The sequence below is a fragment of the Mobula hypostoma genome, chromosome 23 (genome assembly GCF_963921235.1).
Source record: "Mobula hypostoma chromosome 23, sMobHyp1.1, whole genome shotgun sequence".
Classification (NCBI taxonomy): domain Eukaryota; kingdom Metazoa; phylum Chordata; class Chondrichthyes; order Myliobatiformes; family Myliobatidae; genus Mobula; species Mobula hypostoma.
The window spans coordinates 38,173,671-38,198,681 of NC_086119.1; the positions used below are offsets into that span (position 1 = coordinate 38,173,671).

Here is a 25,011-nt window from a genome sequence, read left to right on the forward strand (position 1 = left end):
AAACTTTAAGGTCTTTTTATTGTGCACTTGATACAGGTGGACACTACAAGTTTTATTCCTCGAATGAATCACTTCACAAATTTTATAACTGATTTGATTTTTTAGTTTTGTGACATCTGTGTGGTAATGCAATACTTGTCTGGAATTTAATTTCCCAAAGTCAACCTATCTAAGACCTTTGACTACTGCAGAGTGCATTCTTTTTATTGAAACACCTGGTGATGCTGCAGGCAATATGCAAAGGAAAGTGTTATGTCGCACAGCAATGGAACTTCTGAATTTGGATGGAGGATGTGCTTGGATTTGTAAGAATCTGTTTAGACTTGAAACACTCCAGAGCATGAAGCATTTCTAAGAGGCAATAAAAGACTGAGGCTTGAAAACTAGTACACTATTATTTTCAGTGTAAATATGAGGTAACTATAATATACATGATGGTTGGTGTGACACTGTAACAGCTCAGGGCATTCTGGAGTTTGAAGTTCAATTCCAGTACCATCTGTAAGGAATTTGTATGTTCTCCCTGTGAAACACGTGTATTTCCTCAGGATACTCCTACAGTAAACGACGTACTAGCTAATACATCGTTGTAAATTGTCCTATGATTAGGCTAGTGTTAACTAGGTGGGTTGCTAGGTGCTGCGAGTTGCAGGCGCTGTCGAGCCAGAAGGGCTTGTTCCTCACTGTATCTCTAAAATAAAAATAAAGATGCCACTGAGAGTGTAAAGTAAAATACTCAGCACTTTGTCAGGCAATTCATAGGAGATGATGAATGATAGAGAAGCTCACTAGTACATTGTAATAAAAATTGTAGCCAGGTCTGCGTCACTTGTGTTCTGGAGGTGATGCATAGATTTCTAACAACCACTGTTAACATGTTGACGTGGTGGCTGATGGTGTAGATTTCTACTTCAATGGGTGCCCAGACCATGGTCATTTAAAATTCCTCTCTCAGTGCATTTATAGGCCATTCCTTTTAGATCTTGTTATAAACCAGTGTCAGCTCTCTCCACTGCTATTCAGCAACAGTGATGCCTCGTGGGACCACAATGCAATTATCAGGGAGCAGATGGAGTTGGTTTGTGATAGTAATGTGACCTATTTAACACAGCATTCTGCACTCAATTGCCTGTCCAGTTCAGTGAGAGGTCTAATAATATAGCAGAGTTAGAAAGTCTAGTTTTCACTCCAGAACATTGAGATTTCTAAACAAAAGCTCTCTGGTTCCACCCTTGTAAGTTCAGTTTCCATCTTCTAAGTTCGTCATTACTCCTGGTGGGCTGCAACACTTCGAAATTAGTCCTTCTGGGGAAAAGTTCATCATGGCCATCCAGCACAATTGCATGCTTCTGTATTCTGTGACGCAAGCTTTCTTCAGTTTTCTTAATGCTGATGGAGCATGGTATAATCCTGAAACTCTGAAACAAACTGTGCAAGAGAATGTGTGGCTTCATTACCTGTACTGCAGTTCCTTCCAATTCAAAATATCTGATTTGGTCATTGAATATGGTTAATCTCCATGTTGCATTGGCATTGGGTATTCATCATAATGACGGTAAGAAAATGTTCTTGCTTTTGAAGGTAGCTCTGTGGTTGATGTCTGCCCAGTGCCTGTTGATTGGGTGGAGGTCTTCCATTACATGAGGCACTGAAATTTAACTACAGTCACTTGTATACTAAGTCTTGGTACTTGGCTTCTGTCCAATGAAGAGGTGAGGTTTCCATCAGGAATGGTCATGTGTTTGCACATTGATAACTGTGTCCATGAAGCTCCAGTCTTCATTACTACAGAAGTAAGTGACACTTAAGGCTTTTGTTGTTCCGTAGGAAACCCATGCCACTGTGTCTGATCCCTTGGCGTTGGAATAAATACTTCTGAGATCAAATCCTGCAATTCAAAGAACTGCAAGTTGCCACAATAGCATCAATTCCAGTGTTTCATCATTCGTGAGGCCTTTTGTTTGGGAAATGGCAGGCACTTTGATGTTAGTGATACCTAATAGTATCTCTCCTATTGAGAGAGAACCTATAAATGCAACCTTGATTACAAGATTCTGCTCTTGCTTTCCTTACTTGATATTGAGCATCCTATGTCTGGTTTGAGTAGACTTTTTATACAAATCTAATAAAGATTTTCTATTTTCTGTGGTGGAAAACAGTTTGAGGAAAGTGCTTCTCCTAGTCTGTAGTGCATTAGTGATCCGAATCATGTTACAATGAGCAACAGACTTCAAAGGTCAGCTGTCTGGAGCATTTCCAAAAATGAGAAAGTTGAATATGATGGTAACCTTGACATTGATTGGCCAAACAATCCAGGCATGGGTGTAAGGCTGCACTTAAAGCCACTAGTCTTGGATCTCTCTGAATGCCATTTGTAAATCTTGGCAATTTGGTGACATCCCTTTTCAGGGATATTGTAATTGTGTAGATCCCTGTAGATTCTGGAGGTGAAAGGAGACTTGTGAGCCTTTTAATTCCCTTGGGGCTCCAGTCCATGTCTGTATCTGGCCTGGTTTCAAATCTTGTAGCTGCATTGCATATATCCAGTTGTGAATATTTTCCAAATTCTCAAATGGAAGAGGAACTCTAGTCTTAATGGTGTTATTTAGTCGTAGCTAATGGAATGAGCATCCAGCCTTAAGTTTTCTAAATAGCACTTTAAACTAGGCAGCTGCAGGGAAAAAATGTGGCTATGAAAAATCTGAATAACCCGTGATAAGTGGGCAGTTTTTTGGGGGGGATGTGGGGGGAGAAAAGGTCCATGCCCACCAATCTTGCAAATAAATGTTGCACAACAATGACCTTAAAAGTGTGGCTCCAGTAGAGAAATACATCAAGTATGCAGAAGCTTGTTCCATGTCAAAATACTAGTTGTGTTTCCAATGATGTAAAATGACTCAAGATTGGGTGTTATTCTAAGAAAAGTCAATATTCGTTTGCAAAATGCTAGGAGGAAAAACAATGGTTATTGAACATCTAGACCTGTCTCCCTGTTGTAGCTGTCTACGCTGCCGTTTTAAGTTGTTTTTTTAATGTTTGTTTCTGTCCATATGATCACTTGTCAGTACACCATAAAAGATCATTTGGTGGTTTTGTGGCCTGATGAGAACACCATACTTGGTAGTTTCAATACAACAGTCATCAGTGATCAATTTCAGAAGGCACACTAGACAGAATTTAATTAGTAGGGCATGAAATACCATGCAGTATTAGTACGTTCTGTAATCAAATTCTAATTTCATTTGCTAGCCATTGACTATAATGGAGTATGGACCACTCTGTCCATTGGTACAAGGTGCAGCTCATGGTGAAGTAATGAAATGTTTATTCCTACAGACTTGTTTTAAGATTCTTCCAATAAAAGATAAATTGTCATGCTGTAAGGAAAAATGTTTTGAAAATCCCTAAAACAATAGTGTTTAAGGCAAATGTATTGTACAATTCTTCAAACTTCTAGTTATAATTTGAATAGATGCTATAAACACTATTTCCCATTTTTAGTCTATTGATATTGTTCTCATGAACTTGAACCTTTATGCCTATTTAAAGTCGGCTGTGGTCCAGATATTCTAGTTAATCAGAATCAGATGTAATATCACCGACATATGTTGTAAAATTTGTTAATTTCTGTCCTACTGAGCAACAAATTATTAATTTTTAAAATGTCAGTAGCTGTGAAAAGTGCCTAGTATTGAACTTGTTTGCAGTACAAGAGCTGAATTATTTTAATATTCAAAATCAAAGATTTGGCAGCCTCTTCAAATATCATTGTGATTGAAAGTAATTGCCAGCTCAGCTTGCTATTGTTAGATAATTTTGTGTCTGAGTTGTTCTTGTAACCTAGCCTGTAAAGAAAATGCATCTGAAGTGATTAGCTTTATGAAAATCAATGTAAAATGAATCTTGTAGGTAAGAAACGCACCCTAAGAAACTATGCATTGAATGCAAGTAGCGTGTTTTTACTTGAATCATGTGGGTTAAACACAATTGCAGTTTCACAATGATTGAAGGGTTTTACTTAGACAAATACTAAATTAAAGTGCAGCAATTGAGCTTAAATATTTAGAATAATCACCATCATCTGTCGTGCTCTTGTTTATAACATTTGCAATAGTTTTTGTATTTAGCACTTATAGCATTTCATTAGTTGTCTGCAGTCATTCTCACAATCACAGTTCTCCCCCACCCACACATTGGGAATGTGGTATTGGGCACTAATGTTGTGTCCTTGCCTGTGGATACTTCAGTGCTCCTTTTTGTAATTATAATGGTTTTTCCATGTACAGCACCTGTAATGCTTCTAAAGTACTCATATTTCTAAATGGAGCCTATTGTTGGCTCTTAGTGGGCAGGCCACATTTCCTCACAGATGCTCTGCTCATCAGATGGTGACAAAGGAAACAGTAATATGATGTTCACAAAGCCATGGGGGGGGGGGGGGGGGAGTATTAATTGTCCCTAGCTTGTGGAGCCCATGACTGCTAAAAGTAAAAAAGAGCTTTCATGATCTTTGTAGCAGACAGAGAATCATAAACATCAGGAGAAATGTAACACTATCTGCCTCGCAAAACATCCATCGCCTCATTTTGGTCTGATTTGCCATGCCAGTATTGACTGAAAAGGAATTTTCCCACTTTTCCAGTTCTAACAACCATCATCAATCTGAAACACAATGTTGGAGGAACTGTTAGGGTAAGGGGTTTAGATGGGGCGGAACTGTTCTTAACTCAATATGGATGGTCAACGAGAGGAGCCGTACTGGATCTGGTGTTTGGATAATGAGCTTGGCCAAGTGACTGACCAGTAGGTGAGCAGTTTGGGAACAGTGACTACAGCTCCTTAACTTTCAGGATAGCTAAAGATGAGCATAGGAATGGGCCTTGTGGGAGAGTTTTAAATCTGAGTAGGGCAAATTACGAGGGCATTTGGCAGGGACTGAGAAGAGTTAATTGTGGGAACACTTTTTTTTCCTCTGGCAAGTCCGCATCAGACATGTGGAGGATACTTAAAGATCAATTGCACATAGTACAGGGAAGGCATGTTCCTGTTGGAAGGGCAGGATGGAAAGATAACAGAACCTTGGATCTCTAGAGTGGCAATGAATTTTTTTTTTCAAGGAAAACTATGTAAAGTTTTGGGAGTCAGAATCAAATGAAGTGGGTGAGGAGTATAAAGAAGTCAGAAAAGAACTAAAGGGAATTAAGAAAGCCAGGAGGGGCAATGAAAAGTCTTTGGCAAGTAGGATTAAGGTGAATCCCAAGGTATTCTATATATGCATCAAGAGTAAAAGGATAACTGGGGAGAGGATTGGACCACTCGAGAATAAAGGGGGAACCCATTTGTTTGGATGTGGAGAATGTGAGAGGTACATAATGAGTACTTTGCTTCAGTATTTACCAAGGGGAAAGGATGTGGAGGACCAGGAGATCAGTACTGAGTGTATAAATATGTTGGGGGGGGGTTTAGAGGTCAAGGATTAAGAAGTGTTGGGTCTCCTAATGAATGTTAAGGTGGATGAGTCCCCAGGGCCTGATGGGATTTACTTCATGTTATTGAAGGAGCTGGGGCCTTGACCCAGTATCTTCATGTTTTCTAGCCAGGTGAGGTCCCAGAGGACTGAGGAGTGGCTAATGTTGTACTTCTGTTTAAGAAGGGAACAAGGGAGAATGTTCCCTGCTCTACCTGCTTTACACCCATGAATGTGTGGCTCCAACATGTCCAAGTTTGCTGATGTCACTGTTGGTTGTATCAAAGGGGTTGATGAGTCAGCATAAAGGAGGGAGATTGAAAACTTGGCTGAGTGGTATAATAACAACAACCTCTCACTCAATGTCAATTAGAACAAGTAACTGATTGGTTTCTCTCTCCTGAAGTCTACAGAGGTCCGTGAGCCAGTAACCATAGGTGGATTAGAGGTGGAGAGGGTCAATAACTTTAAATTCCTGGGTGTCACTATCTGAGGACCTGTCCTGGACCAATAATATAAATATAATTGCAAAGAAAGCATGGCAGCACCTTTACTTCCTCAGGAGTCTGTGGAAGTTCGGCATGTCATCAAAAACCTTGGCAAACTTCTATAGATGTGTTGTAGAAAGTGTGCTGACTGGCTGTATTATGGCCTGGTATGGGAACACGAATGCCTTTGAGTGGAAAATCCTAGAAAAAGGTAATGAATTTGGCCTAGTACATCACAGTTAGAGCCCTCCCAACCATTGAGCACATCTACATGAAATGTTGCCATAGAAAAGCAGCATCAATCATCAAAGATCCTCACTACCCAGGCCATGCTCTTTTCTCACTACTATCATCAGGTAGAAGATACAAGAGCCTCAGGACTCACACCACCAGGTTCAAGAACAGTTACTACCCCTCAACTATCAGGCTTTTGAGCAAAAGGGGATAGCTACACTCAGTTGTACTGTTATTTCATGCTTGTTATTTATTGCTATTTATTTATGCATTTGTGCGGTTTGTCTGTTTACAGTTACTGTTCTATAGATTTGCTAAGTATGCCTGCAGAAAAAGAATCTCATGATTTTATGTGGTGATGTGGTGACTGATAAATTTTACTTTGAAATAATTAGGGAGAGTCGGCATAGCATTGCTTTGTGTGGGGCAGATTGTGTCTTACGCTCAGCGATTCAGGAACAGCTTCTTCCCCTCTGCGATCCGATTCCTGAATAGACTTTGAAGCTTTGGACACTACCTCACTTTTTTAATATACAGTATTTCTGTTTCTACTTTTTAAAATAATCTATTCAATATACGTAATAGATTTTATTATTTTATTTTTTTTCTCTGCTAGATTATGTATTTCATTGAACTGCTGCTAAGTTAACAAATTTCACGTCACATGCCAGTGGTGATAAACCTGATTCTGATTGAGTTCTTGACAGGTTGACAAGAGAGATTGAATGAGGGTAGGGCAGTGAATGTAAGGCATCAGTAAGGCATTTGACAAAGTTGCTCATAGGACCCTAATCCAGAAGGTTAAGATGTATGGGGTTCACAGCAAATTAGCTGTTTGGATTGAGAACGAGGCTTGCACATAGAAGACAATGTAGTGGTTGAAGGGACTTATTTAAGCTGGAGGTATGTAATTAGTGGAGTTCCACAGGGATCTGTGCTGGAATCTCTGCTGTTTGTGATGTATATAAATGACCTGGATGAAAATGGAGATGGATTGGTGAGTAAAAATACGGTGCAATATAGATCAGTTACAATTATGAGCAGAGAAATGGCAGATGCAATGTTAACCCAGGTAAATGAGGTGTTGCACTCCCAACCATAAGGCAAGTGCTAGGAGACAGTACGCTTTTAAAGGGCAAGATCCTTAACAGTGTTGCTGTGCAGAGAGATCTTGGAATCCAAGTTCATAGCTCCTTTAAAGTGGCTACACAGGATGATAAGGTGGTTAAGAAGGCTGATGGAATGCTTGCTTTTATTAGTCGAGGCATTGAGTTCCAAAGTCAAGAGGTTCTGTTGCAACTTCTTAAAACTCTGGTTAGGCCATATCTGGAGTATTGCACACTATTCCACTCACCCCACTATAGAAAGGATGTTGAGACTTTGGAGAGGGGGCAGAAGAAAATAGGAAAACAGATTATTATCTGAATGGTGGCCGATTAGGAAAAGGGGAGGTGCAATGAGACCTGGGTGTCATTATACACCAGTCATTGAAAGTGGGCATGCAGGGATTGGACAGGCTAGATGCAGGAAGATTGTTCCCGATGTTGGGGAAGTCCAGAACGAGGGGTCACAGTTTGAGGATAGAGGGGAAGCCTTTTAGGACCGAGATTAGGAAAAACTTCTTCACACAGAGAGTGGTGAATCTGTGGAATTCTCTGCCACAGCAAACTGTTGAGGCCGGTTTATTGGCTATGTTTAAGAGGGAGTTAGATATGGCCATTGTGGCTACAGGGGTCAGGGGGTATGGAGGGAAGGCTGGGGCAGGGTTCTGAGTTGGATGATCAGCCATGATCATAATAAATGGCGGTGCAGGCTTGAAGGGCCGAATGGCCTACTCCTGCACCTATTTTCTATGTTTCTATGTTTCTAAGAAGTTTACCAGGATGCAGCCTGGTTTCGACATGTGATATCATGAGAGGCTGGATAAACTTGGGCTGTTTTCTCTGGAGCACTAGAGGCTGAGGGCAGATCTGATAGAAGTTTATAAGATTGAGAGACATAGATAGGGAGTATCTGTTTCCCAGGGTTGAAATGCCTAACACCAGAGGGCATGAATTGAAGGTGAGGGGGGGGTAGGTTCAAGAGGATGTGAGGAATAAGTTTTTTACTCAGAGTTGTGGATACCTGGTATGGTGGTACAGGCAAATACATTAGAGGCTTTTAGGAGCCATTTGGATTGGCAATGGATGTAAGGAAGATGGAGGAATATTGACACTGTGTAGTTAGGAGGGATTAGTGTTTAGATCTTCTGATTTGCTTTTTAGCTGGTCAGCAGAACATTGTGGGGTGAATGGCTTGTTCCTGTCCTGTGCTGTATTGTTCTATGTTGTGTCAGGCAGCATATGGAAATGAGTAAGCAGTCAAGGGTTGTAGTCTGCGAGCCTTCATCAGGACTGGAAAGTAAGGGGGAAGATGCCAGAATGCATTAGCTTTGCTGCTTTTGTCACGTGCTGATTAACCTCCTGAGTATTCCTGACATTTCCAGTTTTTATTTCTGATCTCTTGGATCTGCAGTTTCTTTATTGCCAGATGAGCTGATCGTGGTTGTCTTCTCCAGGACACCAAATTGTTTTCTCTTTACCTATATGTAACTCGCATTGTGGACTCCCTTGTCCAGTCTATCCTCACCTTCCAAGAGTTTTTATTCATCTAGGAGATCATTTTGTTCATTATCCTAACTTCAATTTCGCTTATTTTTATGCCTTTGTTTCTGCATTAACTCTCAGTATTTCTGAAATGCTGCATTCAACAGCTGCCCAATCAACTTTTTAATAAATTTCACTGAACCTCTCACTTTGTAAAATTTCAGAACTCAGCCAAATTTTTTTGTTAACCCAGTGATAATTTATTTGGGGAACTGGCATTTTGTTATTGGAGTAGTGGGGAATTATTTGCTAAACTATTATTGAATAAGAGTTTAATATTGGTCATAAATGAAGGACAGGTGACATGGCTGCAAGTGCAGAGCTGTCATGGACCTATATTCAGAAAATAAAAAGCAGATTTGTCCAAAATCACTTTCACCAACCATTTAAATAATTTGTATTTAAGTGGTTTGGCTGAACGTGGCGGGAGGGATCGAGGTTTGTGGGACTCGGTGTTTGTAGCCTGCTGTTTGGTGTGCAGATATCCTGATGACAGGGATAAGATTTGAAATGGGGGTGTCATTTCGTCGTGCCACTGATTACGTTCAGTTATTACTTGAAAGTGGATTGCGAGTCGGCGGTGTCGATCCGTCAATGGAACTACTGTAACACGTTGCCCAGTCAAAAGTTGCTACCTTGTTTTTGAACGGAGAGGTTTTGGCGGTGCCGGAAAGTTTTCTGAAGCTCAGTGGATTCACATTTGAGTAAAATATTCGACATCTTAATGTTTAAAGGTGCATTTCACGGTTGGAATGAACCCGATGCTAGAGGTTTAAATTTTGACCATCGTTTGATCCAAATGTTTGTTAGTTTGAAGAAATTGGTATGTACCCGTGGACTTGCAGAGGATCCATCCTGGCCACGTCTCTCACGTTCTGTTCGTGCATGTAGGACACGTCGTTTTGGAATGGGGAGTTGACACGTCCTGCGATATACAGCTACGCCTGCTTGTGTCTGCGTGATAGGCATTGCAGTTAAAATACTTCGGAAAGTAACACTTGAGCTGGTTAAACCTGAGCATTTTCACTGACACCGATTGTTCGGTGAGTTTGAAAGATACCGATAGTGTAACATTTGTCTGTATAAACTATAAAATGTAAATATATACATATAGTTGGTGCAAGATCTTAAACCGGAGTGCGTTTATTTGCGTTAATTGGTGGCTGTGAATAGTATTCCGAAAGTCTGCAAAAACATTTCTGGTCGTTCGAGATTTGGTCGCTTGCATGAAACGGCGTTAACATTATAGTGCACATAAGCGGAGAAGCCACATCAGTTATATTGTGGAACCCGAGTTGGATTTATGGGAAAAGGGAAATATTTAAATTCGTAGCTAACTTTAAATTAGTGGAATGTCTTTTAAGCTCTTAGTACTGATGAGAGAATTTTCACAGGAACTTCATTTTTAAAATCATAAGTGAGGAGGAGGAACAGATATTTTTACCTAAGTGATCTAGTTGAAACTCAACTTGGTTCAACAGCCAGATAACGGCGAGTATGTGTTTTAAGAAAAAAACGAAATGCTGTGATATGGGCACATAAAATTGCCTCTAATATTTCAGAGCATGATTTTAATTCTAGCTGACATGGAATTAGGGTTGTCATAGGCATAGTAGAAGTAGGTTATGGAAAAAGTGGCACAGCTGTTCTAGTGTGCCAGACTACTATGGTGTGAAAATCTCTAGTTTGGCCCCAATTTCCATGGAAGAAAGCTCCCACAATGTTGATCAACACTAATTTGAGTTTCTGAATGACTCAATACAGTAATTGCTTATGATCTCACATGTACAAAGAACAATTAACTTTCTATGCCTTTTGAATCTATATTTCTGTAAAGAGGGCTACACTAACAAGCACTAGGAAGGTGCAAGTTAGATTAGAAGTTAAGGTAACCTTACCCCAACTGCAGAAGTGCAATTAGTTCAACAGAAAGCTATACAGGCTGAGTACCCTTTACCTGAAATGCTTGGGGCTGGAAGTATTTCAGATTTTAGAATATATAATGAGATAGCTTGGGATTGCCATCATTTCTGACTCTGAATTTATGTGTTACTGATAAACAGCCTTTGGTGAATCTTTGACTGTATGTAATGATCTGGAGCACTGACTAGTTTGCAATAAAAGAATCCTTTCGGTCTATGCACTGTAGATATAGTTTGGTTAATCATTAATTGTAATAAAGCTTGTGACAAGGGTGTAGTCTATGTCATAATAAACTCTGATTTGTTTCAAATAAATCATAATCTTTGCTTCCTCTTGTGCTAGTATTGTAAATGTGTTTATCTCAAAAGTTAGTTTATTGTCATGTGCACATGTATGCACAGGTGCAATGAAAACTGCACTATTTCAGGTGCAGCACACATGCAACATTCACAAAGAAAAAATAAACATAAATTTTGTGATTTTTTTTTTACACAAGAACTAATTTTAGAATGAAAGCAAGTCAACTTAGTGCAAAGAGGTCAAAGTGTTCATAGTGTTGCCAAATAATGATTAGGGTTGTAGCAGTTGGTTCAATGGTGGACTGGTTGGAGGGAAGCTGTTCTTTAAACTGGTTGTATGGGACTTCAGGTTTCTGTATGTCTTGCTTGATGATAACTGAGAAGACGACATGACCCAATGGTGGAGATCTTTGATAGATGTAGATACCAATGGTGGGGAGTGATATGCTAGTGATGTATTGGGCAGTGTCCACTACTCTCTGCAGCTTGTGTTGCTATGCATTCAAATTGCCATCCCAGATCATGAAACAACTCATCAAGATACTCTTGACAGTTCATCTGTAGAATGTTTGGTGACAAGTTGAGCCTTCTTAAATTTCTGAGAAAGTTAGGATGTTGGAGCGCCTTCCTCTTGATCTAGTATAATTTGCATTGCACTGCCAATCTTTTATATCAGTCTTAAAATATCTGTAATTGATGTTAATTTGAATTGGCTTCATCCACAATAAAACAATCTCAAAAATAATGGGACTTTGATCACACAGTATTATAGCATATTTTTTATTTGCTGAATTTGTGATGGTAGTTGAGGGATGCCCAGTCAGAAGCCATTAACATTTGTATTTATTTCAAGATAGAGCTCGGTAACAGACCCTTCCTCAATCCCATGCCACCCAATTAACCTATTAACTTTTATATCTTTGGAATGTGGGAAGAAACCTGAGCACCCAGAGGAAACTCACATTGTCATGGGGAGAGTGTAGAGGCAGCAACAGGATTGAACCAGGGCTGCTGGTACGTACTGTAATAGTGCCAGCACTAACTGCTACGCTACCATGTTGCACTACAATGGCAAATGTCTCCGAGGCAAGCCATGCTCGTGGCTTATCTTTGTCACTGCATTGTGGGCCTCAATGTCCTAGGATTATTTTTGATTGTGTAGTTCTCTAGGAAGTGTACATTTTGATTCCTTAACTCTGTATTGCTGGTGTTCTACAATCGGGTGACAATTCAGCAGTGGGATCTGAATTTGATTGTTATCAAAAGAAAAATAAATCTGAGTTACAAGTGTCAGTGGACAAAAGCAATACATTACATTACACAGCAAAGCAAAAAAAACATTTTTGCCCAGAAATAACTGTAAAGCCATTATCCCTTGTTCAGTGATTGCATCTATATGCATTACAATGCTTCCAAAAGTTTTCAATCATTATTTTAACTGTTGGAATTTTCCAAATATATATCACTTTGTAAAGCAGTTGCCTGCCAAGATTTTTGTCCATTTGGATTCTACATCTTTAGAACTGACTTAAGGTAAGGGCTTGTTAGTATTATTAATCCAACTAAGCGTCTTTTGATGAACTCTTATTAAAAATCAATGATTGTTTTTTATTGTTGCTGAGAATCTTCCTTGCCTTCTGCATTTGACTGCATGAGTTTAAACATGCATATGTTTAAAATGTAGGGATCAAAGTTGAATGTCGGAGGTGGAATTATGATATCACTGACTCTAGTTAATTTTGTGCTTTCTAGACTGAATTTGGAAATGCAATACTATTCATTCATTTCAGAAAGTTGTTTTATACCAGTGCGAAAGATACTCCATTGTTGAATGCATCCATTGGAACTTTGAGCACTTTCTGAGTAAAAACAATTGCAAGGTTTTTGGATGTACTGAGTGTGCCTGCAAGAAAATGAATCTCGGGCTTCTACATGGTGACATGTACTTTGATAATAAATTTACTTTGAACTTTTAAGCTCATGTTCTGATAAACATCCAGATGGATGCTGGCGAGAAAAGATAGTTGGGCTGTTGTTAGCTTGGACAGCTAGAAAATCTTGCTCTTCTATTAGATTTTGGAATGATTCAGTGTTTTACTTTAAAACTTTAAATGATGTTATCACTCTTCATGCAATCTACTTCCTGACCACTATTTGTATTTTACTAAGAAGTTTGAAGCCTGGCTACCCAACCCAAGCCAGACATATACAATAAAGTTGTGGTGAGTTCTCTTCAGATCAGGCATATGTTCTGATTTGTTGGATTTGCTAAGTACTTAATAAACATATTTTAAGAATAATCTTTTTTCTGCCGTTCTCCAAATGCCTTGCAAAGTTATTTCCATGCATTTGAATTAACCCACTCGACCAAAAGTATGTTAGAGATTATTATCTTTGTATTGATGGTCAGGTTAGGTATGGGGAAGGAAAAGAAAGTCCGGTCAGGCTCTGACTGGTCTAGCAGGTTTTAATGTTGTTCTTGGGCAAAATACAAACTTGAACTGTCCTTGTATTAAGGAACAGATTCATTAAAAACAAAAGATCATATAAAATAACAGTATGTATAGGCCATCTGGTCTGCCTGCTCAGCCAGTCACCAAAGATCTGGCTAACCTACCGAATATCATTATTCCTATCTCTGTGGATTCCTTAAGTATCAAGAAATCTATCATTCTTCTTTTTGAATGAACCCATTAGCTTGGCCTCTATTACCTTGTGATGTGCAGTTACTTTGACAAGCATTATGGAGTTATTTGTATATAAAGCTAAATCATGTTTGTTCTCATAAATCACGAACACCATTTCATTATTCCTCTTTTACATTTTTGTGGTTTTACATTTTTGTGGTTTGCAGTAATTTTTGTCTTGCATTGTGCTGCTACTGCAAAACAGCACATTTCATGGCACATATCAGTGGTAATATACCTGATTATGATTCTTAATAGGTGAAAAGACACTTGTCCAATCATTACTCAGTTAAAATTAGAGCTTTCTATCTTAGAGAAAATTGTTGTGCATTTAGTTGAATTTTAAACTTTAAATGCCTATTACAGTACCATTTTTTATATGACCAAACATTTGGACCTTTATTCTTTAGCTATTACATATACCTGTAGTGCAATACTTGCATTGATATCACACTGTTCCCATCCTCTATCTACTTTCAACTGTATCCAAGCTAATATTGATCACAAAGTATCATAGGTAAAATAGCAGCCAACTTAGAGACTCAAATCTGATAAGTTGTTATCACACATGAAGTGCTAACTAACTTTTTGATTAAGAGAGAAATTGAATGTTTGGAACAATTCATCATAACCATCAAGTGGGAGTTTCTTCTTAATCAAGACAGGCTAAAAGGGAAATCTGAGACTTGTATTTCTGGTCATTATCTAGAAATGTGTGGGCTGTGAGTAAGAACAGCATCTAATCTTAATGAGTTGTGATAGATGGATTAAGGCCACCAAGTTCACAAAGTAGGCTGAAAGCCTGGTTATTATGGAGGGTTACTGACATTTTAGTAACTGTTCATGAACGGCACTGAATGATTGCTAGACTGGTAAGCAAAGGATTTAAAAAAGAAACTAGACAACCTTTAATCTTGATGAAAGACAGAGAGCTAAAATGGAGATTAAATAAAAACAATCACTTTTCTTCCTAGTCACTGTTTTGCAAATATGTACTCAAAATGGCATTACTATATAATTGGAGATCTGTGCATGAGTGAAGGATTCCGTGTCCCTCTCATGCAGAGGTGACAGTTTTACAATTTTAATGTTATAAACAATCAAGTCATGATTGAAATATGTAAAATATACTAAATGTAAGTAGACATGTGAGAGGCAATAGACATTTAAAAAAAATAAAAATCAATCTCAAGGTAGTATATAGTAACATATGCACTTAGATAAAAACTTTACTTTGAAATAAATGGCGTGAAATTTAAACCAATGCATGTGCTCTGGCAACTAGCATTGACTTGATGGCCTAAATAAGCTAGATTGTTACTTTGGAGAGATTAGAATAAAATGGTCATTAAGTTACACATTCTAAAATGTTTGATAGACCTGACCAACTGCTAGTTTGATGCATGCTTTTAAGATCTTTCTGACTTCTCCCTACATGGTCTTGGCCTTAAGTCTTTAGAAAATTGATTACAGTGCAATGAAATATGTTCCCAGGCATCAAGTGGTTTTGCTGAAGAGTTGAATTACTTCACAGTTGCGTGCTTTATTCTTCTAGATAAGAACACCAGGCTTCGTTACAAGAATATGGTTGTTGCTGAACATTGTGGCATCTTTTCTTTAAAATACATTAGCCATGGATGAGATACCCGAAAACTGGAATGTAGCTAGTGTGCCTTTATTTAAGAAAGACTGCAAGGTCAAACAAGCAAACTATCAGTCAGTGAGTCTAACATCAGTGGCAAGGAAATTTTTAGAAGGCTTTCTGAGAGACAGGACCTACCAGCATTTGGAAAGGCAAAGATGGTTAGTATGTCTTTACCCATGAGGAAATTCTGACTATGAGTTGAACTTGAAGTGTGCAGGCTTATTTGGGATACAGTGCAGGGTCTGGGCATTTGATTACTGTACCTAATGGTCATTTGGGGTAGATGTTCTTTTGATTTATCTTTTGGAGTGGGTCGTGAACCTAGAACATTGTTTGTAGGATGAGAGAACTATTATCTGAACTATAATGGAGGCAGATAGAGGACTGTTAAAATTCATTTATTTGAAAATTAATGGCTGTGCAGATCTGGTGCTAACTAATAACTTTGTTTTCATTCATGTAGGTACCATTACCTGTGAACAAGCAACCACAGATTTCTTAACATCGTAACTGAGACCATGGGGACAGAGACTGTAAGTTCTGGATGATCTAAATTTGATTTCCCTAGTATCTCTCTTTAAGGCTAGAAATTTATGTATTTGTCTGAAAGTTAAGTGGGTGGAGCTAAAGGAGAGCAACACAACAATGCAGCTGGTCAGTAGCCTGTATTCAGTTCTGACCTGTAGTGCTGTCTGTGTGAGTTTGCAAGTTCTCCCTGTGAGTACACGTTTTTCTTCCCATGTGCTCTGGTTTTCTTCATCCCAAAGATATGTTGGTTGGTAGGAATTAAATTAACTTTATTACTTGCATCCTTCATATAGATGAGTAAAAATCTTTTATGTTATGTCTTCACCTAAATGTTTAAGGTACAATTTGTAGTAACTTATAATAAATAGTATGGACAACAGGACAGTCAATATAACATAGAAAAACAGTTGTGTCAGCATGAATTAATCATTCTGATGGCCTAGTGGAAGAAGTTGTCCCGGAGCCTGTTGATCCTGGCTTTTGTGCTGCGGTACCATTTCCCGGATGGTAGCAGCCGGAACTGTTTGTGGTTGGGGTGACTCAGGACCCCAGTGGTTCTTCGGGCCCTTTTTATACATCGTCTCTGTAGGTGTCCTGAACAGTGGGAAGTTCACATCTATGGATGTGCTGGGCTGTCCGCACCACTCTCTGCAGAGTCCTGCGATTGAGGGAAGTACAGTTCCCATACCAGCCAGTGATGTAGCCAGTCAGGATGCTCTCAATTCTGCCCGTGTAGAAAGTTCTTGGGATTTGGGAGCCCATACCAAACTTCTTCAACTGTCTGAGGTGAAAGAGGCGCTGCTGTGCTTTTTTTTAACCACACAGCCGGTATGTACAGACCACATGAGGTCCTCAGTGATGTTTACGCCAAGGAACTTAGAGCTGTTCACCTGCTGTACCCCAGATCCATTGATGCCAATAGGGGCTAGCCTGTCTGCATTTCGCCCTGTAGTCCACAACCAGCTTTTGTTTTTGCGACATTGAGGGAGAGGTTGTTTTCTTGACACCACTGTCAGGGTGATGACTTCCCTGTAGGATGCCTCATTATTATTTGAGATTAGACCAATTAATGTAGCGTCATCATCAAATTTAAATAGCAGATTGGAGCTGTGGGTGCCGACACAGTCATGGGTATAGAGAGACTAAAGGAGGGGGCTTGGGACACAGCCCCTAAGGGACACCTGTGTTGAGGGTCAGAGGAGCAGAAGTGAGGGAGCCCAGTCTTACCACCTGCTGGCAATCTGACAGGAAGTCCAGGATCCAGCTATACAAGGCAGGGTGAAGGCCGAGGTCTCTGAGCGTCTTGTTGAGCCTGGAGGGAATGATAGTGTTGAATGCTGAACTGTAGTCTGAGAACAGCATTCTCAGGTAAGCATCCTTCTCCAGATGTGTAAGGACGGTGTGCAGAGCTGTGCTATTGCGCCATCTGTTGATCAGTTGTGTTGGTAGGCGAATTGTAGGGGGTCCAGTGTGGGTGATAGCATGCTGCAGATGTAGTCCTTGACCCGCCTTTCAAAGCATTTGCTGTTATTGAGGTGAGTGTGACAGGACGCCAGTCATTCAGACATGTTACCTTGGTCTGTATAGGTATCGGTACAATGGTGAATGTTTTGAAGCAGGAGGGCACTCTGCACTGGGAGAGGGAGAGATTAAAAATGTTTGTAAACACACCCGCCAGTTGTGTAGTGCACATTCTGAGTACCCATCCTGGGATGCCACTAAATTGCTCAGTGTGTGTGAATGATGGATCCTAGAGCAAATTTATTGGTATATGGAGGGAATAAAATGGGATTAGTGTAAGTGACTGCTTCATTATTAGCCTGGATTCTGGGCCAAAGGGCCTGTCTCTCTTGAATGACTTAATGTTAAGCAGAAGGAAGAGGGGGAAAAATGAAAGATGGGCAAAGGACAGCAAGTTAATGTTGCTGACTTAAGCTTTAGCAACTTGGGGAGTTTGCACAGTTTCCTCATGACTCTGAGTTTGTGCCAGGGCTACAAGTAAATGAGGAGAAGGGTAATTGATTTAATGAGTTGCCCTGTTGGAATATAAGTGGGTCAACTAACTTTGTGTATTAATTAAAAATATATAAATATGTACTGTAAGCACCATTCTGACATGCAAAGCAATAACTTGTGTCAACTTAAAATTAAGAATGGTCAAAGTTAGGAGGAGCAGATCTATGTTTGGGTACATAATGCTGCGATCAAACCAAACATCAGTCTGAAAGGTGCTTTGAGCTTCAGGAGGTCAGGGATTTCCATTGATTTTGAATGACACAAAGCACATTTGGCAATCTGTAACAAAACAATTGGTCATTTGGCTTTAAATAATCATAACTTGTAGAAAAGCAAATGCCTAATGTTTGAAGGACGGTAATGACTTTGAAATCTTATAATTTTGTGTTACAAATGGAGCTAAGACTCGTGGCGTAAAATGCATTTTAAGAGATGAGCTAGTGTATAATGAAAAGGCGTAAGCAACATAAATTGCTGCATCTGCAGTGAACAAAGAACTTCATACAAAATTAACTCACTGGCTGCTTTCATATTCAGATGAATAGACTAGTCAAAAATTAAAATAAGTCTTTCTGAAGATGGAGATAAAAACCTTTCCACAAACACTTAAACCATTCAATTATTTTTTTTTCCAGACTAGTTGGTCTTTTCCAGCTTTGTGCTCATTTCTAACAACAGCATTCATGCAGTATTTATCTTGTCCATTTTTCAATTTGTATACTGTTTTATTTGCAAAGTGTTTCATATGCCATTATGTTGTCTACTTGTTCAGTTCTCTGTAGCTTCGAATTCATACTTTAATTCCACTACATATCATAGTTTTGTACCATTGGTAATTTGTATAATAGACATACCACGACTTTATTGAAATATTCTGATTACAGGAAGGAAAATGGACTTACACTTTGTAGATTCCAAGTCAAGAAATTAAATGTTTTGTTACTTTTGTTCTTATTTTGATGCGTTGTTTCCATTGAAAATAAAGGTGAAGTAGTGGAAAAACTGTTAAATGGAATCCACATTGGAATTGAACGGGCAGAGCTAAATAATTGGAAAGGGTTTTGGGGAAAAAAAACAGGATAAAACTAAGTGGGCGTTATCTTTTGATGTGAAAGTACACAAGTTTTTAAATTGATTTCAAGCATGCAAAACAAAAATCCAAAGAAAGCTAAATTTGGGTTATTTGGCTTTTGTATATTTGCCAGTATGGGAGTTTACCAAATCGCCTGTGTGATCAGGTTAGTTTGTATGTTAGTTGTGATGCGCAAATGATACAGGGCATTAGTCTCCATATTGTGTTAGTGATTTGAAGCAAAATAAACCCTCGTAGAAACGGCTTTATCATGTCATCAGAACAGAATTTTGTTTTGGTGTTTAGAAGATTGCATTCTTCATATTCTTGGACTGTTGCTTCAAAGTTTAAAAGTTGATTGTGTTTGATTTCTTATGTGCAGCAGAAGTCATGTTAAACCACTGCAAACTTCACTATGTATACATGAATCGTTTAATATTCTGCAGAGGGTTGTGCTTATTTACAATCCAGTAAATTCATTTGAAAGTAACCTTATTGCAGGAATGTGCCAGTTGCTTTCTGAGATGTGTTCACATTCAGAAGTGGTTACCTAGAGTCTATACATTCACCTAGTTTGCACTTTGAGCAAACTTGGACTGACGTTGATCAGAAGTAGCCACAGAATCAGTGAAACCTTCACTAGTAGCTTCTGCACGAAATTGAAACAATTCAGTTAACTATTTAATTCAGGAGATTCATGAGATTTGGCTATTCGAGCAGTCAGTGAAATGGTAGCCTTTTTTATGGTCTGGGGGCTATGGTCCAGATGAATGTTGATGGAACTAGGCAGAATATGGTTTTGTGTGGACAAGATGGGCAAAAGGGCCTGTTTCTATGCTGTAGTGTTCAATGACTGATTCTAAATTGAGTGTCACCTTGGTGCACCAAATGTGCATGTCTGCATTAAGATTAAATATAGTACGTAAAAGATTTGTGAAATCAGATACGTTAACCACAGATTCACTTGCTGAAAAGGGACGAGTGCATTCCTGTCAGGATCTGCATGTGTGGTGCTGTTAAGTGAGTCAGGTTTGAATATGGTTTTGTGTGGACAAGATGGGCAAAAGGGCCTGTTTCTATGCTGTAGTGTTCAATGACTGATTCTAAATTGAGTGTCACCTTGGTGCACCAAATGTGCATGTCTGCATTAAGATTAAATATAGTACGTAAAAGATTTGTGAAATCAGATACGTTAACCACAGATTCACTTGCTGAAAAGGGACGAGTGCATTCCTGTCAGGATCTGCATGTGTGGTGCTGTTAAGTGAGTCAGGTTTGAAGACATCTCCCCATGGCAGCTACCTCACAGCTGCCTTGGAAGTATTGGAAAACCTGAAGGACTATCATCTCCTTTGTTTGGCCTGCTTGACACTTGACCCATGAGTTTTCCTAAGCCAATGTAAGAGCAAGCTGAGAAAGGGGCCCATTGAATGCAACATACAGCTAAGAAGTAATCTGAACAAAGAAGTTGTTATCAGTGAATGGAGCACCAGTAAATCGATGGAAATGATGTAGACTATTAAAAGATGCAGTATGCAAGACATTAATATTACATGATAGACCATTTTAATTGGTTTTCCTTTTCTGAATCCTGTGTGATGCCCCTTTATTTCAGTGAGCAAACAGTAAACACAGTAGGCTTTGAAGACAAAGCGCTTTGAAGCACGTGCAACTGAAGGTCGGCAAATGCTAGCTGCCTGAAGAGGATTTGTGTAGATAAACCAATAAACTGAAGCAACACACACAATGCTGGAGGAACTCAGCAGCCTAGGCAGCATCTTGGAAAAGGGTACAGGTGGTGTTTCAAGGCGAAGGGTTTTGGCCTGAAACTTCGAGAATATTCTTTATCTAGATGCTGCCCGGCCTGCTGAGTTCCTCCAGCATTTTGTGTGTGTTGCTCGGATTTTCAGCATCTGCAGATTTTTTCTCTTGTTTGTGAATATGCTGATGTGCAGGATTTTCACCTGGGGTGACCAGTTCCATTGTCAAATATAGGTTAAATTGATTTGGCTTTTAGATGAGCTTAACATTTGTTTTCATGATGAGGCCTTCCACTCCAAGATATGAGATGTCATCCTTTTTTAGAAGAAGGGTTTCTCTCTCTCTCTCCACTAATTGACAGAGCCTCACCTATATCTCTATTTTCTGCACTTAACCCCCCCCCCCCCAGTCAAGACAGGGATAAAATTCCCTTTGTCCATACCCAGCAGCCCACCAGCTTGCACATCATTATTCACTTTCTGCTATAATATGATCCCATTACCAGTCACATCTTGCCCTCCCTAACCTTTCTGCAGAGATCACTTTCTCTTTGACTTGCAGATCCACTCATCCCTCTTCACCCATCACCCCTCCCCTTCGCAGACACTTTCCCCTATAACCTGTAAGGTTTATCAACTGTCCTTGCGCTATACTCCCCACCATTACTTTCTGTGCTCTTGTATGTTGCCTCCTGTACATCTGTAAAACTGGGTGACTGATTTGCTGAGCACCTGTGCTCCATCCACTGTGGCTGTCTGGATCTCCTGGTTTCCAAGCTATTGGGATTGTTCACTCATCGAAACTTGAAGCTGTCAACCTCAGCATGTTTGATGTAGCAGGAGCATATGGTCTGCCCACCCTACCCTGCACCCCCCCTTCCTGAAGTCAATTACCTGTATTTTGTTTGCTGACATTGAGGGAAAGATTGTTGTGACGCCGTAGTACTAGGCTGTCTGTCTCCTTACTGTGCTCTGACTCATTGTTATTTGAGATGCAGCCCACTATGAAAATGTCATCTGCAAACTTGTAGGTGGAATTGGAGCAGAATCGGGTCACACAGTCATGACTATGCAGGGAGTAGTAGAATAGGGAGATGACACAACCTGGTGAGCACCAGTGTTCAGAATAATCGTGGTGGAGGTGTTGCTGCCTTCCTTGCTGATTGTGGTCAGGAAGTCAAGGACCCATTTGCAGAGGGAAGTGTTGATTCCTGGGTCTGGAGTTTGCTTGTAATTGCAGTATTGAAGGAAGACTAGTAGTCAAACAATTGAGCTAGGTGTCTTTGCTCCAGAGGTAAATGTAGGGCTTTGAGATGGCACTTGCCATACACCTGTTTCGGTTGTTGGACAAATAGCAATGGGTCAAAGTAGTCTGAAAGGCTGGAACGAGTGCATGTCATGACCAGCCTCTCAAAGCACTTCATGATGGTTGATGTCAAACCACTAGGTGGTAATCAGTAAAGAGATAGAGGGGAACTGTTTGAAATTTGAGAATTTGATGTGATTATAAGGTTGGAGACTGCCCAGGTGAAAGTCAGGGTGGTGTAAAGGTCCTAACTTTAGAAAGGACACCTTAAATGTAATCGAGTCTCTATTGTATGAACAATGTATTTTTAAAGTGAAGCTCCTTGCCAATCTCTTTGACACCAATGTCCAGGGAGAGCTGGCTGATTAGAGAGAGAGAGAGATATAGATAAGTTTTATGGTAGAGAATGGAGGATGATGGTAGAAGGTTGCTTCTCAGACTGGAGATCTATGACTGGTGTGTGTCAGGTGCACTGGGCTCATTTATCATCTATAATCAATAATTTGGATAAGAATGCTCACAAAGCATGTTTAGTAAATAACACGAAGATAGGTGCCATATTGAACAATGAAGGTTTTTGAAAAATTGTTTTTGAATCTAGATTTAAAAATAGATTGGCCAAGGAATGGCGTATGGACTTTAATTCAGATAAGTCGAGGTTTTGCAGTCTGTAAAGTCAAATCCAGGAAGGACTTTTACAATTGATATAAGACCCTGGGGGTGTTGAAGAACAAAAGGACCTTGGAATATAAGTATAAGGATCACTGAAAGACAGAGCTGTAAAAGGGGACCTTTTAGCACACTGGCCTTATCAGGTTATTATAAAAGTTGGGAGGTCATGGTTGCCATGGAACCAAAATAGAATGCGGAAAAGATTTGCAAGGGTACAGCCAGGACTTGGACTGGGTTACAGGGAGAGGTTGGATAGGCTAGGACTTCCTTTCTTGGAGCATTGAAGACGGAGAGGTGATCATACGTAGGTGTATGAAATCATGTGTTGGGTGTATCTAGGGCGAATGCACTCAATCTTTTTTTCACAGTTGGGGTATCAAGAACTCGAGTATATACCTTAAATGGGGAAGGGAAAGATTTTAGAATTTGAGGGACAACTTTTTTTTTTTACAAAGGATGGTATAGTATAGCACAATACAGAGGTTTCTCCCAATGATGTTGTGCCAACCTTGCTCTAACTCTATAAGATCTCTTACTGTAAGATCAATCTAACACTTGCCTCTCACAAAGCCCTCTATTTCCCATTCATCCACGTGCCCTTCCAAGAGTCTTTTAAATGCCCCTAATGTATCTGCATTGCATACACTTGCAGATTCTGTGTATTAGAAAAAACACCTGGCATCCTTGTACTTTCCTCCAATCACTTTAAAATTTTGCCCCTTCACATTAACCATTTCTACCCTAGGGGAAAAAAAGGTCTCTGGCTATCCATTCTCTGTTCCTCTTATCATTTTTATGTGGAATGAACTGCTGTAGGAAATGGTTGAAGCAGGTACAGAGACTGCAAGACAGGTTACATGGATTGGAAAGGTTTAGGTTATATTCCAAATGCTGGCAAATGGGACTAGTTTGGATGTGGCATCTTGGTTGGCATTGGCCAGATTGGCACAAAGGGGCTGCTTCCATGCTGCATGACTATGATTATTAAAGGAAAGTTTTGAAAAATAAGATCCATCCAGCACTCCATTCTGCTGCGAAAAGCCATGCTGTGATTTCTGTTTCCTGTTTTTGTACTTGACTAGCTCTTGTCCAGTTAGCTGGAGTGAATTGGAGTGAAAGGTCACAATTGCATTACAAAGGGGATTCTCTACTCAAATTATTTAGCATACTGTACCTCCACACGTTAAATTACATGGTTTGCTGAAGAAAGTCTAAAAGGATTTAACTGTAAACTTGTTAGTAGGATGAACAATTATTTTAAGTGAGGATAAATCCGGCTTGTTTGCCTGCATTTGCTGAAGAATGCACTTTGATTCTGTTGCACTAAGATCCACTGTGAAGATGCACCTTGCCCAAACTTGAGAAGTAATGACACGTGTTTTTTTGAGACTGTTTAGCTCTGGTTCAAACGAATAATTCCTTGGTGGCAACCAGCCAGTGTTACCCACAGATAATCCTTAGTTGGGCTGTGTGGTTTACTATAACAGGTGCCGTTATCCACCAGTCTGCCAGGGAACCTTATTCGAAGTCTGGGAGTACATTGCCGCCTTCTGGAAGAGCTGGTGTAGTTGTATACAAGTAAACAACATTCCATAAGACAAAGGAGTAGAAGTAAGTTGTTTGGCGTATTGAATCTGCTCTGCCATTCACTCATGACTGATCCTTTTCTCCTGCTCGGCCCCACTCCCCAGCCTTCTCCCCGTAACCTTTGATGCCGCGGCCAATCAGGAACCCATCAATGTCCGCCTTAAACACACCCAATGACCTGGCCTCCATGGCTGCCTGTGGTAAGAAATTCTACAACTTCACCACCCTCTGGCTAAAGAAATGTATCTGCGTCTGTTTTAAATGGATGCCTCTCTATCGTGTATCTGTGTCCTTTTGTCCTCAACTCCCTCCACCATGGGAAACATACTCTCCACATCTACTCTGTCTAGGCCTTTCAACATTCGAATAGTTTCAATGGAATCCTCTTTTCCACCCCCCCCCCCCCACATTCTCTTCCAAATTCCACCAACTACAGACCCAGAGTCATCAAACACTCAAACATTCCTCGTATGATAACCCTTTCATTCCTGGAATCATCCTTGCGAACCTCCACTGAACTCCCTCCATTGCCAGCATATCTTTTCTTAGATGAGGAGCCCAAAACTGTTCAGTACTCAAGGTGAGACCTCAGCACCACATCCCTGCTCTTGTATTTTGGACCTCTTGAAATGAATGCTAACATTGCATTTGCCTTCCTCACCACTGACTCAACCTGTAAGTT

General features: G+C 39.8%; 1 protein-coding gene across 4 annotated transcripts in view; it reads left to right on the forward strand.

Annotated features, from left to right (window-relative positions):
• Positions 1-25,011, forward strand: part of mtmr4 (myotubularin related protein 4) — a 128,281-nt gene that overhangs the window by 15,036 nt on the left and 88,234 nt on the right. For 3 of the 4 annotated variants that reach the window (XM_063031119.1, XM_063031120.1, XM_063031122.1), the window contains one exon: positions 15,852-15,921. In XM_063031119.1, the coding sequence (XP_062887189.1) occupies positions 15,907-15,921 (15 nt within the window). In that variant the 5' untranslated portion in view covers positions 15,852-15,906. Of the gene's footprint in view, positions 1-9,807; positions 9,878-15,851; positions 15,922-25,011 lie in introns of those variants that run through there. The other variant, XM_063031121.1, reaches the window with a different exon arrangement.